This window comes from Mesoplodon bidens (genome assembly GCF_964165515.1).
Source record: "Mesoplodon bidens genome assembly, chromosome: 8".
Taxonomy (NCBI): domain Eukaryota; kingdom Metazoa; phylum Chordata; class Mammalia; order Artiodactyla; family Ziphiidae; genus Mesoplodon; species Mesoplodon bidens.
The window spans coordinates 74,979,269-74,999,935 of record NC_138165.1 but is presented as its reverse complement, the minus strand read 5'-3'; the positions used below and the strand labels follow the sequence as shown (position 1 = coordinate 74,999,935).

Genomic DNA, 20,667 nt, shown 5'->3' with positions numbered 1-20,667 from the left:
TGACAGGAGTCAAATGGGGTAGGACATCTTTTGAGGATTAGTGTCTTCTTACACATTGATTAGAACAGTGTTTTCTAAATTATTTTAACCAGCATCTCTAAATATATGAACATATATAAATTATCTGCATGTGTTAACATTGTGTATATTATTAAATATACCCCAAAGGGTAAATGTTTAAAGATGAGAAATATACAACTAGAAGCTTTAATATTGATATTTTCCTTGGATACTTAGAGGATTATCTTGAAACCACCCAATGTGGAGGCCACTAGAGTGTACAGCATGAAAGCTTCATAGACCTTTCCCACTAGTTTTTCTTTAATCGATTCCCACTTCATCTTCACTTTCTTTCTGTAAAATAGATAGATCTTAGATCTGTAAGATAGATAGGTAGGTATGTAGGTAGATGGATAGATAGATTACAAATGTAACAGCTTAAAACAACACCTATTTATTGACTCAATTCTGTAGGTCAGAAGTCTGGGCACAGACCAGCTGGGTTCTCTGCTCAGAATCACACTTCTGAAATCAAGGTAACAGGACTGCAGTCCCATCTGAGATTCATTCAGGTTGTTACAGGTGGAGGTTCCTGTTTTCTTGCTGGCTGTCAACTTCTTAGCTCCCTGTGTCTTTCCCTGCTGTGTAGCCCTCCAAAAGGTTGGTTTACTCCTTCAAGACCAGCAGGAGAATTCCTCTCACATTTTGAATCTCTTCAACTTCCTTTGTCTCTGACCTTTAGACCCAGATTTAGAGGTCTCTTGTTAGCAGCTCAGATCCACTTGAGATAGTTTCTCTTTTGATTAACTCAAGGTCAACCTTAATTATACCTGCAGACTCCTTTTTGCCATATAAGGTAACATCATATTCCCATATACACATTGTCCGCTCACACTCAAGAGGCATGGATGATACAAGGTGTATACACTAGAGGGAGAGACTCTTGGGGGCCATTTTAGAAGTATGCCTTCCATGCAATATTAGGGAACTAAAGTCTTTTTCATAATTGCTGTGCTTAAATAATATTATTCCATAGTTTTAATTGAAAGAGCTGATAAATATAAAATATTTCAGGGAAAGAAAAGCCCCTCAATTCTTGGACTGAATTTTAAACAACGCTTAGAGATGAAAACAGTCTCCCATCCCTGGGTTACTCTGTGTGTGTGTGTGTGTGTGTGTGTGTGTGTGTGTGTGAGATTATAATTAGTTTAGAGATTGTTTTGTTCCTTCTTGTTTCTTTTCAACAGTTAGAACTTGGATATGGCCTGAAATTAAGGAATAGTAGACTAGCTTACCTTATCAAGTGAATGGAAACATTTTACTGTACTTAATAGATACAAGTTCATACTGGGTATAGGTCAAGAGTAATGATCAATTCAAACAACATTACATAAAATATTAAAATTGAACTTTTAAAAATACTTCTGGTGATTTGCTTTTCTCTTGAATATGTTTGGAGAAAGAATTGAGTTTCATTAGACTTCCTAGATGTGCTTAAATCGTCGTATACAGTGTAAATGGAAATCTTCAGGTTTTGCAGTTGTGTGCTCATTTGAATATCCATGTATGTAAATCAGCCTATCCTTCAGTATCAAATAGTTCTATAAGATATGTTCACATGCTAAAAAAGATTCAATCATTATGCTTTTTACCCTTAGTATTTGTGCCATTCTGATCAAGAAAGAATTATAGAAGGTTGAGAAAAATAGCTAGAATGATCTAGGGACTGGAGTGTAAGATTTGACTGAAACAATAAAGGCCTTTTTACTCTGGAATTGCAGATATTTAGTTAGAAGGTGTTTGAAGAGGAAACTTCATGATTCACACTCTTTTTGTTCCCTGGCTTACAGGAAATAACAGTATTTTATGTGGTAGACATTACAGAGATGGTTGGTTGCCCTTAAGAAAGTGATACAAGATTGGGATGGAGGAGAGAGGAAGAAAACCTTTCTATAAAACGTTTGACCTACTGGAGAAAAAAGGAATTTAGTTAAGAAAGGAACTTGGTTTACTCTTCTTAGAAAACCAAAGTGTGCAATATAGTTGTATTTTAAACTAGGAATGTGTAACAGTCACTGCACTTAAAAAATCTTTGTTCTAGCTAATTTTTAAGTAGAATAAATAAAAGGTTTAGTTACATATATAAATTACAGATCCACAGAGTACTGTAAAAGGAAATATGATTGTTTTGGACAGTGATCTCCAAACTTTTTTGATTGCACTCCCTTATCATTAAAAAAGTTTGAACTTTACCCCCATAAACATACTACTAATATAATAATATGTAAACTTTAATTATATGTAACTTTTACATATAATTTTATTGTATATAGTAATATATGTAATTTTAATAGAGGAATAACATCAGATATGGTTAAATTATTGTTTTTAATTCTTCTTTTAAGATTCATTATTTATCTATTTTGGGCTGTGTTGGGCCTTAGTTGAAGCATGCGGGATCTTTCGCTGTGGCATGTGAACTTCTCTCTAGTTGTGGCATGCGGGTTTTCTCTTCTCTAGCTGTTGTGGGCAGGCTCCAGGGCGCATGGGCTCTGTAGTTGTGGTGCACGGGTTCCAGAGCGCATGGGCTCTAGTTGAGGCACGCAAGCTCGGTAGTTGTGGCCCGGGGGCTGAGTTGTCCCGTGGCACGTGGGATCTCAGTTCCCTGACCAGGGATCTAACCCACGTCCCCTGCATTGGAAGGCGGATTCTTTACCACTGGACCACCAGGGAGGTCCCTGTTGTTTTTAATGCTTAATGAGCCTGACAAAAGAGTAGAAGTGTAGACACTGGTAAATTTTCTTTTGTTGGTTTGCATTAATGGTATTATTTTCAAATTTTGTTGTAAGGAGTAGTGTCTTGTAAGGTATATTTTTAAGCTGCTTATTCATTTTGTGATAGTTATGTTAGTTAAAACCAGATAATGTGATAAATACTTAATATAATGAATGGATTTTAACTGGCTCATAGATGTTACCATGTCACAATATGCTTAAGTGAATGAAAAAAACTAGTGGGGTGCCCTGTCATCCTCCAACAAACTGTAGAATTCCCACTCTTCTCTCAGAATATATCTCACGCTCTATGTATGATCAGCTATGAAGAAGGCTGAGTAAGGGCATTGGTATCAATTCATGTATAAAATGCTGGTACACTAATTTGTTAGATTAAAAACATGAAAATGAATTGTTTTCCTCCCACATCCCAACATGTTGCCTTGCACACCACTTCGAATGTACACAACCCCCTTCTGAAGACACTTAGTTTAGAATATATTTTTGTAAGCCTTTGAAGTCTTTAATAGGTTTTAATAACTATATTTATATTATCCTGAAAGCAAAAAAATGAGGTTTCTGGATCAGGAACCAACTATAATTACTTAAAGCAATAACCACGGCAGTTCCCCTTGCCCCATTCTTCCCCCTTGAGGGCAGTGTGAGGAGGACCAGGTGAACCCTGAATGTTCAAATGGGGTTTTCTGTTTTGTTCTGCACCACAGGAAAGGAACTCTGAAATTATAAATCTGGGAGTTTATATAAGCTACATGCTGCCCTCTTCCCCTCCTGAGAGAGGAAGTAAAGCCTTTGTTCACAAATGTTTTACAGTCTTTTAGAATGTAAGCAGACGGCTCCAGGTTTCATCTTCCCGTAAAATGTAAGTTTGTGGCTCCACCAAACAGGAGGCAAGGGGAAGAAGAGCACTGGAGAGTAAATGTTTATGTTTCTGGGAGAAGGAGACATGTCTTGATAGCATGTCAATTTCCTTTGCTCAGGAAGCCAAACCGTGCAGAAACATGAAAATATACATGAGGCATTGTTCCCCTGATAGCCTTCTTGGGGCACAGAAGTAATGCCTCGCTCCAAGCTGGCTTACTGTTAGAAACATTTAATGACCAAAGGAATTGAGTAGGGCACCTTAAACGTCATGACTTACAATCCTTCAGCTGTGATCTATTGGGTAGGGTAGACAGGAATGAAACTGGTAGAGCCAGCATTGGGGAGTTCTTTTCTGATACTGAAGTTTGTAAAATCTTTGTGTGTAAAAAAATTAATGGGAATAAAATACGCAGGATGGAAGGGAAGTAGGTGAGACAAGGAGAAGGAGATCATTTATCAAACTGCTACAAAATTTGGAATACTAGTAATGATGATTTAAGCTAGGTTGGGAGCCAAAAAAAGAGTGAAACAATGTAAGGGGACTCTTTAGGGGTTAGCAACTAATTGGATGTGGTAGACAAGCCTCTTTCTGCGTTAGATTTGACGTGGGACCTTGCCTGACTCCTTGTGTGTAGCATATTATGAACACAACCAAAATGTCTTAAGTTGCTGCCAGCCAATAGCCTATCTTAATTTTCATTTTTCCCAAGATCCTAGGTACCTTAACTACAGCAGACCAAGTGGAGAATGGGTTTTCTGAATCTCCATTTTGTTCTTTCTTCGTCTTGTTGCAGTACCTTATAGTTTTAAATTAACTTTTTTTAATTGTTCCAGTGAGACTAAAATGCAGTAAGATCTTTAGGTGCCAAAATGCAACTAACTGGAATCCTTAATCAGAAATATACTCTGTAATTCAACTTTGAAAGAAAAGAAACAAATCATAGAAAAACTAAAAAGTATAAGCAATTTCTTTAAATAAAAACATTCCAGACCATACTGTGGGGTTTCTACAGACCACCTTGTCACCTATACTTTATTCTCTCAGCAGACATTCACTAAGTACCTATTGTACCAGAATCCATGCCAGACACATTCACGTTCAGTTTCTCATTTCATTCTCCATAAAAACCTTTAGAGGGAGGATTATTATCCTCCATTACAATAAAAGAAATGGTCTCAGAGAAATTAAGCAATTTGCCCATAGTAGAATTCAAACCAGACTGTCTGAGTTCTGCAATATGTAATTATCAATACTAGTTCACTTCCTACTCTCTGAAAATCTTTTCTGACCATACTAGTTACTCCTTTTGCTTTGGAAAAAAATGTTTCCAACGATATACCCACAGCTTTCCTTATTACTCTTTCTATATTTTCCATTAGAGATTTCATCTGTGACTTCAGTGTTATATTCTTGGTTGATGATTCACCAAGTCAGACAGACTTGCTCCCTCAGTTCCATATCTAAGTATTTCTGAATCAGTGGTAATGTATTTAGCCTTCCTGAGACTGTATCCTCATCCATAAATTGTGACAATATTATCTTAAATATTACCATTAAATGAGATAATGAACCAAATATATCTGACACCTTTGTGTACAAGAAATGATAGGTGCTTTCTTCCAGCTCTCCAATCTCTAGTTTCCTCCAAACTAAACAAATTCAGTTGCAACTCATTGTTGAAATTTAACCTTATGATTTCTCTCCCTCCCTAATTAACAACTCCTTTCAGTTTCCAAATTTCTCTTAAATCCTCCAGCTACTAAAGTTGAACCTCCATTCATTTTGATCATGTCTCCTTTGCCTACTATCTAGTTCCTCTTTGCATACCACAGGCCCTGAAGAGTCCAGCACTTTAGGGCCACCCTTACATTAGTTCACTCTTTTCTGACTCCCACCCTAATTCAGACCATCATTACTAGTATTCCTAATTTTGCAGCAGCTTCACAAATGATCTTCTCATTGTCTCATCCTCTTCCTTTTTATCCTGCTTATTCCCGTTAATCCTTTTTAAAACAGCAGTTTAGCATTATCACTCTCTTTTTCAAAACCTTTTAATCTTCCCCCATGTTTGATAGGAAACAGTCCGAACTCCTTGATAGTTTGATCTACTTCCAGCCTTCTCTCCTACCGTTTCCTAAAGACACCCATCTCCTCCCCACACAGGCTGTTTCAGTTAGGATTAGTTTGCAAGAAACAGGAAGCCTGAGAAATAATTGCTTAAACAATCAAATTTTCAGGTAGAAAGTCCAGGATAAGACTCCATGAAGTCATCAAGAACCAAAGTTCCTTCTATCACATTTGTTCTTCATCCTTAATGTGTGGCTTTCATAACAAGACCGTTCCTGCATGATATTTCCATTCCAGGAAGGAGGGGAAAGGAGCAAAAGGAATTTTGCCTTTTATTTGGAAAGGATTCTCCCTCTCCTCTCCCTTTCCCACTCTCAGGGACTTCCATTTACAGCTACAGGCCAGAATAATATCGTATCACCACTAAAGAAATGCAAGGGAGATGGCGGAATCAAGTTTTTAAGCTGGGTTTGTGCTACCCCAAACAAAATCTAAGAAGAAAGGTGTATTTCTTGGGCTGCTATAATAGGATTCCACAGACTCCGTGGCTTAAGCAACAGAAATTTATGTCTTCAAGTTCTGGAGGCTGAGAAGTCCAGGATCAATGTGCCAGCTGATAGGGGGTTAGGACTTCAACACATGAAACTTTGGGGGGAGGGGAACACAATTCCGCCCATAACAAAAGGGATAAAATGAAACAATGAACCAAGTCTGCCACACACGCAAACTTGGCTACTGCATCTCCTTTGTCTTCTTCCTTTTGCTACTTCGCTGCCTTTGCTCAAGAACTTCTTCCTCCCACATCTTTGCTGTCAAAACTTTCTCCGTAAAAATCTACCAATTGCCAGTCAGGACTAATCTTCTTATCCCTACTTCTAGCTCTTGCTGTCATAGTTTCATATCCTATGGGAATCATCACATTAGGTCACATTATATGCAGTTCTTAATAATAGTGACATTTATTTAGCATCTACATGTCAAGTGCCCTTTATATGTATCATTTCTAAATCTTACAACAACACTGCAAAGTAGGATTACTTCACAGATGAGGAAATTGAGGTGCAGAGAGATTAAATAATATTTGCCCAGGAGAATGGCAGAGTCCAGTTTTGAACATGGTTAAATTTGGTTCTGAAACTCCACCACACCATGCTGTTTCTCCATATAGATTGTTTGTTCCTAGCAGGCAGGGATCGTGTCCCTTTCCATACACCTATTTGTAGTCCCACACTTAGCAATGCATATTTTACATGGTAGAAATTTGTTAAATATTTTTTCAAATGAGTAATCATAACAGTGACCCAAGATAATTCAAAACCTGATTTAACAACAACAAAAATTATGTCTGTAACAAAATTGCCTATGTGTTGATAATTGCTGAAGCTGAGTGGTAAGTACGCGGACTTGCATTATTCTTTTCTCCTTACTTTTGTATATATTGGAGTTTTATATAACAGAAATTTTAATTATGGTCCAGTTATTATATTTACTAAATAGATTAATACATTTAGAAAAACTTTCAGAAATAATTGAAGTTGTTCTTTTTACAATTGACCCCAGCTAATTTGAAAGTATTATTACCTGTGGTTCCCTATGTGTAAGATTACATATTATAATCCCTAAAGCAACCATTAAAATAATAATTCAAAGAGGTATAGCTAGAATGCCAGTGGAGAAATTAAAATAGAAATTTTTAAATATTTTTAAAGCCCAAATCATAAAAGACAAAAATTGATGAATTAGACTTCACCAAAAATAAAAACTTCAACACTGTTCAAAAACAGTGTTAAGAAAACGAAAACACAATTCGCAAGTGAGAGAAAACCAAACATACATCTGATAAAGAGCTTGTATGTAAAATATATATAAAGAATTTTCAAAATTCACCAACAAGAAAACAACTAAATTTATAATGAGCAAAATACTTAAACACTTCACCAGAGAAGATACATGGATGACAAACTAAGTACATGAAAAGATGCCCAACATAGTCACTAGAAAAATGCTAATTATAACCACAATGCCTAAAATAAAAATTTTCAAAAACTGGCAATCATGCTGGTAAAGATTTGAAGCAACTAGAATTCTCATACATTGCTGGTGGGAATGCAAAAGAGAATGTCACTTTAGAAAACAGTGGCAATTTCTTAGAAAGTGAAACATACCTTTAGCATATGAACCAGCAATACCACTTCCATATGTTTACTCAAAAGAAATGAAAACCTATGTCAAAACAAAGACCTGTATGTAGATATTTATAGCAACTTTGTTAATAATTTCCCCAAGCTGGAAGCAAACCAAGTGTCTGTCAACTGGTGCATGGATAGAAAATTTGTGGCACATCCATAAAATAGAATATTACTTGGGAAGTAAAAAGAAGTGAACAGCTGATATGTGAAATAATACTGATGACTCTTAAGTTCAGTATGCTAACATGCCATATTGTGTGATTCTACTTATATGAGAGAAAAAGGAAAAACTGTAGTGACAGAAAACATAAGAGTGGTTACAGGGGAACTGACTCCAAAGGGGCTTGAGGGTAATTTTGGGGGTGATGGAAATGTTCTAAATCTTGATTGTGATGGTGGTTACATAGCTATACAAAATTTGTGGAACTTTTTACTAAAAGGATATATAAGTTACATGCTAATAAACCTGACTTAGAAAAATTAAAGCTTCCCACAAAGAAAACTCCAGGCCCAGTTGATTTCAGTGGAGAATTGTATTGAAGTTTTAATTCTGTTGAACATTGGGTAACACCAATGTCGACAACTCTTTTGGAAAATAAAAAAGGAGGCACCACTTCCCAAATCATGTTATGAGGCAAGCATAGCCTGATATCAAAGCATGACAAAGAAATGACAAAGTTACTGACCAACATTCCTTGTTAACATAAATGTGAAAGTTCTTAATGAAATACCAGCAAATCAAACCCAGTAATTTATAAAAGCCCTCAGGAATATATAACTCAACTACTAGGACTGGTACGGTCACAGAATTTAAGGTCAATATACAAAAAATATTTTCCATATTCAAATATCAAACAACTGTAAAATAATTTTTATAAAATGCCGTTTATAAGATACTTAGGAATAAATAAAAATATGTACAAGGTCTCTCCACCAAAAACTACAAAATATTGCTTAGAGAAAAATTTAAAGCCCTAAGATAAAGAGAGATAATATTCATTGATTGGAAGACTCACTATTTTTAAGATGTCATTTTTCTCCAAAATGATACATACATTAAATGCAATCTCAATAAAAATTCCAGCAGGCTATTTTTCTAAAACTCTACAAGCTGATTCTAAAATGTATATAGAAAAGCAAACAATTTCAAATAGTCACAACAATTTTGGAAAAGAATCACACCAATACGTGACTTCAAGACTTACTATAAAGCTACGGTAATCAAGGCAGTATGGTATTGGCAAAAGGATAGATAAGTGGTAAGTACATCAGTGGAACAGAACAAAGAGTTCAAAAATAAACCCACGTGTTTATGGTCAATTGATTATTGACAAAGGTGCCAAAACATTCCAATGGGAAAAGAAAATCTTTTCAACATACAGTTCTGGAGTAACTGGATACTTATATGGAAAAAAAAATAAGCCTGCACCCTTCCTCACATCATATACAAAACTAACGAGATGAATCATAAACCTAAATGTAAAAGCTAAACTATAAAGCTTCTAGAAGAAAATATAGGAGAAAACTTTGAGATGTGATGGTAGGCAAATGTGCATAGTTAGGTTAAAGAAAGCAACGACAATTTAAAAATTGTTATAGGGGATTTCCCTGGTGGTGCAGTGGTTAAGAATCCACCTGCCAATTCAGAGGACACAAGTTTGATCCCTGTTCTGAGAAGATCCCACGTGCCGTGGAGCAACTAAGCCCGTGCACCACAGCTACTGAGCCCATGTGCTGCAACTACTGAAGCCCGCGCACCTAGAGCCCGTGCTCCACGACAAGAGAAGCCACCACAATGAGAAGCCCATGCACAGCAACTAAGAGTAGCCCCTGCTCTCCGCAACTAGAGGAAGCCCGCGTGCAGCAATGAAGACCCAACGCAGCCAAAAAAAAAAAATTGTTAAATAATAGTTCATCATAATTAAAGACTGCTCATCAAAAGACGTCATTAAGAAAGTATACAGGGGCTTCCCTGGTGGCGCAGTGGTTGAGAGTCCGCCTGCCGTTGCAGGGGACACGGGTTCGTGCCCCGGTCCGGGAAGATCCCACATGCCGCGGAGCAGCTGGGCCCGTGAGCCATGGCCGCTGAGCCTGCGCGTCCGGAGCCTGTGCTCTGCAACGGGAGAGGCCACAACAGTGAGAGGCCCGCGTACCGCAAAAAAAAAAAAAAGAAAGTATACAGGCAAACCACAGACAGAGAAACATATTTCTATAAAGGATTTGTTTTCAGAATATATAAAATACTTCTACAACTCAATCATAAAACCTCAAATAACCCAATTTTTAGAAGTAGAATTTTTAAAGACAGAAGTCAGGAGGTAGTATTTTTAGCAGAAACCTAGAACTTCCTCACTGCCACTTGGAAGCACATTATTGTTGGAGGGTTAAGATGACATCATCTCTGCTGCTGAGATTTCTTGGGAGTTTCCCCAGGGCTAGACTTACAGAATGCACTTTTGAAGAGTAAAGGTCTGCTATTTATTTTATTTTGCTTAAAATAATTGTATAACACTTTATGTACCTAGAGAACTAAAGAGCTCCCAGAATACTAGGAAGTAATCATCGATTTGGCGGGGGGGGGGATTGTTTTAGGGAGAGGGGTTTGTTGATTTTTTAAAAATAAAAACTCACTGGTTCTATTTCAGAGCTCACAATTGATGAATAGCACTAAGAAAAGGAATCATTTGCCCATTATGCCCCAAAATATCCAAAGAAATACCCATCTGAATTGTCCTCAATTTTTCCCCTTTTCTGAAACTACTCCCTTTATCATGCAAAATATGTACCTGGAAATTTAGGTTATATTTTAAGAATGGTGTTTCTTCCAGGTGTTTAAATAATTTTATCAATGGGTTAAAATATGAGGTCCATTACAAAATTATGTAACTCAGGGGTGGGGTCTTATCTAATTCAAGAGTCTAAGATGGAAACTTTTCTCATCCCTTTCATGTCAAAAAGACATTTTATAGTATAGTTTTCCTCATGTAGAACCTCAGGTTCATAATAGACATTTCAACCCAAATCCATTTTGTATTGTGAACTGGAAGACAGATGAAGCTTCACCTTTCTTAAAAGGGAAGAAAGACAGCTTCTAGGTCTCTCCATGGTGCAATGTATTCAGTAGAGGCTAAAGCAGTTGTGGCGAGTTATGGGTCTTTCTCCTTTGTGATTGGCCTGACATCTTGACATTCCTTGTCTTAGTTTCCAATGGCTACTGTAAAAAATTACCAAAACGTGGGTGGCTTAAAACAACAGAAAGTTACTCTGTTACAGTTCTGGAGGCCAAAAGTCTGAAATCAGTACCACTGAGCCAAAATCAAGGTGTGGACAAGGCCATGCTCCTTCTGGAGACTCTAGGGAAGAATCTGTTCCTTTCCTTCTCCAGCATCTGGTGGCTGCCCACATTCCTTGGCTTGTGGCCTCAGCTCCAGAACAATTTAAATAGAAAGGCGTGTGTGGTCATAAAAGTGCCACACTCCAGTCTCTGTTGGTTTGTGTGCAACTGCTAGACTGAATGTTAATTTACACTTTACTAGTCCACTGAATATTCAAGTCAAATCAAAAAAATATTTATTGCCTACCTACAGTTATCTCTTCCCTCCTTATTAATATATGGCATTATGTAAATCTTTAGATGAACAGTACAAAATAGAAATGTAACAAGGCTCAAATTTCAAAAGAAAATTGCAAGAATCTGAACTCAAGTTTTACCTAAAGAATGATTAATTCTATAAGCATTTGTGATATGCTGGCCTATTCTGTGCCAGGCCTTATGCCAACCCCTGAAGAATTAATGATAAAAAAGACATGATGCCAACTTTAAGGAACTCACATTGGAACAGTGAGACATGTGGAAGCAAATATCATCATCCAAATTCAGCAAGGTAAGAGCTGTTGAAGTAACTAAGTGGTTTCTTTTTCTCAGAAGATGTGACATTTGAGGTGAGCCTTGAAGGACAGGGAGAAGTTCTGAGAACACACAAGGATTAGAGAAGACATTCCAGACAGAAGCAACAGCGTGTTCAAAGGCACTGAGGTATATGTGTGGGTGGTGTTCATTAGAGAGGTCAAATGGCTTGAATGGTAGGACTGGGTCATATTGAGGGTCTTTACATCACAGTCAAGAGCTTAGACTTTATCTTATGGGCATCCTGAAGCCACTAGAGGTGGATGTGATGCTAGTAAGCTTTTTTTTTGAGCTGTGTGACCTTTTTATTCTGTTGTCTCTCCACCAGGGTCAGTTGCAAAAACAAACTTGTTACCAACTACCTCAGGCTCTCTGCTACAAAAACATACTGCCTGCTGAAAAGCTTTTTGCAAAGTCATAAGAAATGATTTAAACTTTTATATTTTAGGAAAAATCCTTAACTTATTTATGACTTTGGAGACACCAATGTGGCCTGAGATGGCAAGGGTTTGGGGACCTGGTTCTCAAACTCAGGCTGAGAGAGTTTGGTTGATACTTCAGTCACCTTGTGAATCTACATGTCCCTTTTCTTGCTCTGTGTCTCCCAGCTGGTTTCAGATCAAGCATGATTGTCATCATGTCTACCTTTTGTTGCCCCTACTCCTTCATCTTAGTTGCAGGAGAAATAGCTGGAACTTGGGGCAGCATTGAAAGATATGTGCTGGCTGTCCCTCTCTGACTAGCCCATGGTGTTTGTGTTTCAGGAAGGCCGGTGGCAGGGAGGAAGACCAACCAGGGGAGGGACCTTGGGAAGAAGGGAGGCCACTGCTGAAGCCCCAGCTGATGATAACAGAGAGACCTGACAAAAGCAGAGGCCTTGAGACCAAGCTGGGCTTGAAAGCAAATGCTCTCAGGGAAGGATGACCACCCCACTTGGCCTTGGCTTCTAGGATTGGCACACACCCTGGCCCTAAACAGCTGTAACATTTTTGGAGGAAGATCTCTTTTTCTCTTCAAAATACTCCTTTCACATTTTTTAAACAAAATAGAGGATAGCAAAGAATAAAACAGATTTTTCCATAGTAAATAGCTAGAGAATTCTGAGGGTCAGGTCTCTACAGTCAGAGGTACTTACCCTGTACTGATACTGCCGAAAGGAACAAACAGTCAGCTGTATTGTGGAGGTGTTAGAGAATGTCATGGGTTTTTTAAAACCAACTTGTCTGCTCTAAGCCCCTTTCCGAATGGGGTTGGGGAGCAAAGATCCAATTTCAGCAGTTTCTGGACCTTCCCTCACCTCCCCAGGGTCTCACAGGATCTGGAAACTTTATGTGGCCCCAGGATATGAGGGGTGAGCCTCTCCCATCCATCGAGGTCACAGTGGGTTCTCTTTGCTTCTGTTCTATGCTTGGCAAGAGCCTTATCCCTTTTTCCCCTCTTCTCTTGAGTCTATTTTCACACTGAAATCTGCCCACTGCCACAAAAAGCAGTTACGATTGCTGTGAGCAGAAAGCTGCCTCGCATACTCTATTAGTCATGTAAGCAACTTTTCTGTTATCTCTGAAGTTCTCGTCATCACTGAGGAAGCAGTCTATAAATAGTAATTTTCCCTTTCCCTTACTCAGACCAGAGGGAAGAAAAAGGAGGTAAAATTCTCGTTCCTGTTCATGATACAGCTAAATAGCTATACCAGCTCTGTCTTTTTTTTTTTTCCTAATAAGGACAAGAAGGGTTTGGATAGGTTATAGAGTCCAACAGTCCAATAGTTTTAAAATTCATCTGTGCCTGCCACAATATCCTCTTTATTCCTCTCCTCATCTTTACCATTATGTTTGAATTTATTTATTTTAACATCTTTATCGGAGTATAATTGCTTTACAATGGTGTGTTAGTTTCTGCTTTATAACAAAGTGAATCAGCTATACATATACATATATCCCCGTATCTCTTCCCTCTTGCACCTTCCTCCCTCCCACCCTCCCTATCCCACCCCTCTAGGTGGTCACAAAGCACTGAGTTGATCTCTCTGTGCTATGAGGCTTCTTCCCACTACCTATCTGTTTTACATTTGGTAGTGTATGTATGTCCATGCCACGCTCTCACTCACTTCACCCAGCTTACCCTTTCCCCTCCCCATGAACTCAAATCCATTCTCTACGTCTGCATCTTTATTCCTGTCCTGCCCCTAGGTTCTTCAGAACCTTTTTTTTTAGATTCCATATATATGCGTTAGCATACGATATTTGTTTTTCTTTTTCTGACTTACTTCACTCTGTATGACAGACTCTAGGTCCGTCCACCTCACTTACAAATAACTCAGTTTCGTTTCTTTTTATGGCTGAGTAATATTCCATTGTATATATGTGCCACATCTTCTTTATCCATTCATCTGTCGATGGACACTTAGGTTGCTTCCATGTCCTAGCTATTGTAAATAGAGCTGCAGTGAACATTGTGGTACATGACTCTTTTTTTTTTTTTTTTTTTTGTGGTATGCAGGCCTCTCACTGTTGTAGCCTCTCCCGTTGCGGAGCACAGGCTCCAGACGCGCAGGCTCAGTGGCCATGGCTCACGGGCCCAGCCGCTCCGCGGCACGCGGGATCCTCCCGGACCGGGGCACGAACCCGTGTCCCCTGCATCGGCAGGCGGACTCTCAACCACTGTGCCACCAGGGAAGCCCCATGACTTTTTGAGTTATGGTTTTTGCAGGGTATATGCCCAGTAGTGGGATTTCTGGGTCGTATGGTAGTTCTACCATTATGTTTGAATTTATAATCTAATTAAGTTTGTGATTCAGTCACTACATATTTATTGGATTTCTTTTATGTGGAAGCCCTGTGCTGAGTACTCTATTTTCCTCTTAATTTCTGGTTGAGAAATGCCAGCAAATATCTTCATTCAGATGCGTCTAGGTGTGGAAGGCTGAATATCCCAACTGCTACTTTTACACACACTCTACTTAATGAAGAGGCCAAGTGGGACAATTTAGACTAGAAATTAATGGTTTGGGAACCCGAACTCTCCTGGGGTTTTTTCCTCTCTTTTGATTGAATTTATCAACTGAATAATTGCAAAATACCTACTTAGTGCTGTGTTGATACATTCTAAAAAATATGTCATCAGCTTTTGCCTTTTAAGACAGAGATTTGAAATTAAGAAACAATTACAAGAATTTAAAATAGTTTTATTTAAATATATAACTTCTTTTAACAATCAGGAAAACTCCAGTCTTAGTGAACAAGATGACAATATGTGTGTGTTACTTTTAGTCCACTGCTATTTTGAGAAACTAAATATTTCTTAAATGGGGAGCTCTTAGAACAAATGAGCTATGGTTTTATACAAATGGGTCTAAAGTTAGAAATTATTCATGGGTAAATGGTTATGCAAATCTTTTCTGACTTATTCAGCCTTTCCCATTTACAAAGTTCATTGTCTATGCATTGGGCTCAATGCTGGTACTGGGGGAACATAAAGGTGAGCACTGTTTAAGGAGTTTACAGTGTTAATAATCTCAACACTTAATACTTCAATATTATTAGCTGCTTTAACTTCAAAGTCCTGGAGTGTTTGTTTTTGTTTTTTTTTAATTTTTTAATTTTATTTTATGCATTTTTTTATACAGCAGGTTCTTATTAGTTATCCATTTTATACACATCAGTGTGTACATGTCAATCCCAATCTCCCAATTCCTCCAACCACCCCCACCACCCCACTTTCCCCCCTTGGTGTCCATACGTTTGTTCTCTACATCTGTGTCTCTGTTTCTGCCCTGAAAACCATACCAAAGTCCTGGAGTTTTAAGGAGAGTTGATGTAATGAAATTCCAGGGTATTCATTTACTCACTTGACCACTGACATTTAAACAGACTCAAGTCTTAACAATAAAATCAACACCTTCTCTTATTTCTATTTCCCCCTCCAGGTACTGCCTCTCTCTCCCCTCCCTCCCTCTCTCTCTCTCTCTCTCTCTCTCTCTCTCTCTCTCTCTCTCTCACACACACACACACACACACAGGTAAACTTCTCAAGAGCTTGATGGATTCATTCTCTCTTTCCTGTCCATGGACTCCCTTCTAATCTGACCTTCACCTCCATCTACCCAAACATCTCTAATGCTCTATGGATCCTTTAAAGTCCTCATTTACCCAATTTGTCCCTTCTTGAAACATTTTCTTCTCTTGCTCCCATCCTCTCCTGGTTTTCCCCCTACCTCCAGGGTCTCCTTCATATAGATTCTTGTATAGGGCTGGTTCATGTTAAAATTTCTCAAAGCTCAAGTCCTACGTCACCTTTTCTTTTCATTTCCTAATCTTCACTGAGGTAATCTCATCCTTTACATGCCATATTTACAACTCCCATAGTTACATCTCCTTTCCAGACCTCTCCTCTGAGCTTCAGGTCTGTGGATCCAATTGTATACTCCCCATCCCCACTTGGAGATCTCCAAGGCTCCTCAAATTCAACGTGTCCCACCTGGAACTCATGAGCCTCATCTCCTCATGCCGGTGTTTGATATGTCAGCTAATGGCACTGTAGTCTGCTCAGCTGCATAATCCTGAGACCTAGGGATTGGCCTTGAAACTCTCTTCCCCTTAGCTCTGCCTCCCATAGTATCCAGTACCTTATCAGTACCTTCTAAATATTTCTCAGATCCATCCACAACTCTGCATCTGTGCTACCACCCTAATGCAAGTTAACATCTTGTCCTGCCTGGACTATTGAAGTAGCCACCTAACTGGTCTCCCTCTTTCCTAGCTCAGTCTGTCCTCCACAGTGCAACCAGAATAGCTTTTTAAAATTGCAAGTCTGTTATCAAGTCACTTGGGTGCTTAAAACTTTTCAATCAGTTAGCATTGTTTGCAGCAGAAAGATCATAATCTGACTACCTCTAAAGGCCCAAATTGCATCAGCCCCCCACCTTGCTGCTTATACTCCTCAGATACTGACTTAATTTCAGTTGCATTAATTTGCCATGTTCCTTCCAGCCACAAGGTCTAGTACAGTTGTTCACCTTGTCTGAAACTCATCCCCCTCAGTCCTCCCTAGGTTGCCTAGGTAACTCTACTCATCTACCAGATATAAGGTCACTTCTTCACAGAAGCCTTACCTGATCCCTGAGACTGCATCGAATCCACCTGTTCTACCCTGTCATAGTGCCATAATCTCAATAGAAATTATCATCATTGATATTTATACACTTTGTTATATAATGGTTTGATTAATGTCTGTCTTGCCCACTAATCTGTAAATTCCATGAGGGTAGAGAATCTATTATTCTTACTATTTTATCCCCAAAGCCTTATGCAGTGCCTGGCACATAGTAGGCACTCAGTAAAAGTTTGTTGAATAAACAAAGGTGTGAATAAATGAAGGTCACAATGACCCTCCCAAGGTCAAAATGGCAAGACTGAGATTGTAGCCAGGTATTTTAATTTCCGGTCCAGATTACTAGCCTTCTCAACAAAGAGCTTGTTCTGGATTGTTCTGAATTATTGGAACCAAAGCAACTTCAGTTCATCAAGTCCAATTTCTCAACCCTACCATTTTCTGCGGATGGCATTTATTTAGCAAGGGGATGCTATAGGTAAGGTAATTTTTCTTTTTTCCACAAAACATGTGCTATCTTTTTGCTCTATTTTGAAAGGGTATTATGATTAACCATACCACTATTTAAAACTTGTAAAACTTCTTGAGATTCTAAGAAGAAGTATAAGGTATGGGTCACAAAGAGCAATTTTGTCTCTTGCAATAGAATTTTCTGTTTAAAAAATGTGATTAATTTGAAAGGCTGATAGCTCCAAAAGAGCATTCTATTAGGTGGGATAATCATTATCATAGTCCCAGGTGCTGTGTATACACCTTCTCTCAAAAGTGAAAAAGGAGAAAGCCATTTTGCTGTGTGGAAGTGCCTTGTGTGTTCTATAACATCCAAATGAAATGTTCAGTGGATGGAGGAGAGTCTGCTGTATTTAGGACAAATAGCTTCACTGTTAACCCTGAAGAAGCCTGAAGATGTGCTTCTCAAGGGTCTTTGTGCTGTGGATGAAAATGGAATCATTATTTTTGAGCCCCCCCCCCGCTCACATCAATGACTCCCACCTGCAGCCAATCCACTGGTTATAAGTAGCCATGAATCGCCTTGCAGATTGTAGGCAGGGTAAACAACCAGGGCCAGGCAAAACCAAACTCCTGGTAAGCTTTATTAGCTCTTTCTGTGTGTTTCATTTCCATTTCACACCTTGGGGTGGGATACAATCTCTACTTACACTGGTGTGGTGTGTGTCTGTCTCAGACCTGTGTGTAAGGTGCATCTTTCAGTTCGGGGTGTATATTTTTTTCTTTTCTCTCTTCTTTTTTTTTTTTTTTAAGACTGCTGTCTTAACACTTAAAGTAATTTAAGGTTGGTTGTTTTTTCGTTATTGTTAAGAATTGCAGTTTCTTTGGAGACAACAAAGTGCAATTTTTTTCAGATGAAAAGGCATATTCACTTTCTAGGTTGTATTCATAATTGCTTTGTTTATCACTGTATAACATTCTCCTTATCATGGACTCCTTTAAGCTAATAATTGGTTATAGGGGAGTTCATTAAGAAATGAATTTGGAAAAAAAAAGAGGGCTGCAAAATTCAGGTGAACCAGTATACTATTTCTTCTTCCTTGTCTCCCTTTAAAAATGTTTCCTCTTTCTCTTTTCTACTTTTGCCCTCCCTTCTCCTCTCTCTCCCTCCTTCAATCTCTCTCTCTCTCTGGCCATTGACATTTCCCTGATCCTTCCTTTCACTCAGCTTCCTTCCACAATGCCCAAAGGGCTCCTGCTGCTGGCTGTTGCCCTGGTGCTACTTGGCCTTGCACATGGAGCCATGTTGAGAAACGAAGAAAAATGGAAGCCCTTCAACAATCCTAGAAACCGAGATCTGGTAAGAACAGCCACTGGGACATGCCAGGCTGCAGGGTAAAATTGGCACCTCCCTGGAGTTATGCACACTGCACTCTGCTAGAGCACGGTGGAGAGGAGGCTGCCAAGGGCTGAGCAGATTCCCCAACAGGACCAGAGAAGAATTTTGCTAGCCTAGTGGCCGGTGTTCTAGCCAATTTACACTTGTTTCTGTATGGAGAAACAAATTTATATTTAGAAATGATCTTAAACACACATAGCACATTACATTTGTAAATATTATATACTCATTGACTTCATAGCCTTAATTTCTAATATATTGATAAATACAGAATCAAGAGCGTAACAGGGAATTACGTTTTGCACAACTTAGGTTGAACTGATAACAAAACAGATTCTCACATAACCAATACTTGCAAAGCTCCATTGCAAAAACTGAAAGTCGACCTGCATTCTTTTCGATTTGCTAGGCATTATTTTCAACATAACGTTATCTAGGAAATAGAATTCAAAATACCAGTAAAAATTCTCTTTTAAAAATATGCCAAATACAGTAAACATGATGACATTACGATTTCAAAATATAGTTTTTCTAAAGAAAATGATGTGAAATATAACAATATAGGATTAAAACAATCAAATAGCACTTTGCACAGCTTCTATGTATTCGCAGAATACACAGCTGAAAACCCAACATCTGAAGTGACTGGGATCTATCTCACCATCAATCGGAGAGGAGACACCTGAGATCTGATCACCGTGGAGTTCAGTTGCATCTCTGACTTCAGTACTCAGAAATGGGCAACGAAACTTCCCACTGTGGGCTGTTAAATAATTGATATTCAAGAATGGTGAATTATCTTTGTTTAGAGTTGAAATGTCAGGTAGAAAGGAGGGGGAAGGGGAGAAGGAGCCACAGCTTGTGTTTCTGAGTTTTCCACCTCCTGCCTCCTGCGTTAGCTCTAAAGTCAATTTGGGGGGAAAATGAGAGGGGAAAAATACTCATCTTTGAGTATTTGGAGTGTTTAAATGATAAATGACATTGAACATTTTCTTTCTCTCTTCAGTTTTTCAGAACCCTTCAGGCATATTTGAAAGGAAGAGGTCCTGATCTTGGGATGTTTTCAAATATTTCCTCCATGAACGAGAATCCCGGACCTCTCTCTTTCCAATCAGAACTTATTGCTTCTGCATTTGCAGATTATGAAGAACAGAAAAACTCCTTCCCCAATTACCTCAAAGCCTGAATGTTTCTTCTGAGTGCAGGTAAAACTTATCGCTTTATCCCCAGCATCTATCTAAACATACAACTCAGTCATAAAGTCATAAAGAGGTTTTGAAAATATTTATTTGAAAAATGATTTTATTTCCTCATGTAAATAACTGCTCAGTTCTGATGACACTCAACACTGTTAATTCTCTGATTTGGTCCATATATTTTACAGACTGGTTTTAAAAAGAAATGACAGTTAAGATTTTTAAAGTATAGTTTTCTGGGGAGAGATATATTAAAGTAGTAGAACTATCACTCAATAGAATTATGAAATATAATTAAAAACCACATACTTATACCTATATCTTTGTTCAGACCAGGTCATAGAGCTAAATTATGTGGAAAATCGTCTGTAAAGAAATATATTGAGCTGTACAGTTGGATTAAATGGATAGTAAAAATTTAAAAGAATGGTTTCTTTTGGGAGAAAGTATTAAGCATATATTTGAGCTTGAACTTCCTTACCTAGAGGGGGAAAAGGGTAGAATATTAGTAAAGATGGCACTTCATAGGAAAAAAATTAGAAATTTATGTCTAAGATTTGAATTTTACTATTCTTATTACTTTAGCATTCCTATCAAATAAATACCTACCATTTAAAAAGGAACAGGTATGGTGCAGTCGAAGAAAATATACTATGATTCTAGTCTGTTAGTTTTTCATTTGGCTGAATAATA

At 38.2% G+C, this 20,667-nt stretch overlaps 1 protein-coding gene across 1 annotated transcript; it reads left to right on the top strand.

Annotated features, from left to right (window-relative positions):
- Positions 1-18,495: 18,495 nt before the first annotated feature.
- Positions 18,496-19,964, top strand: LOC308621321 (uncharacterized protein C2orf66; the record flags this gene model as incomplete). The annotated part of the gene is given in 3 exon segments (XM_081241755.1): positions 18,496-18,548; positions 18,550-18,739; positions 19,785-19,964. Coding segments are annotated over 3 exon segments (423 nt in total).
- Positions 19,965-20,667: the final 703 nt, after the last annotated feature.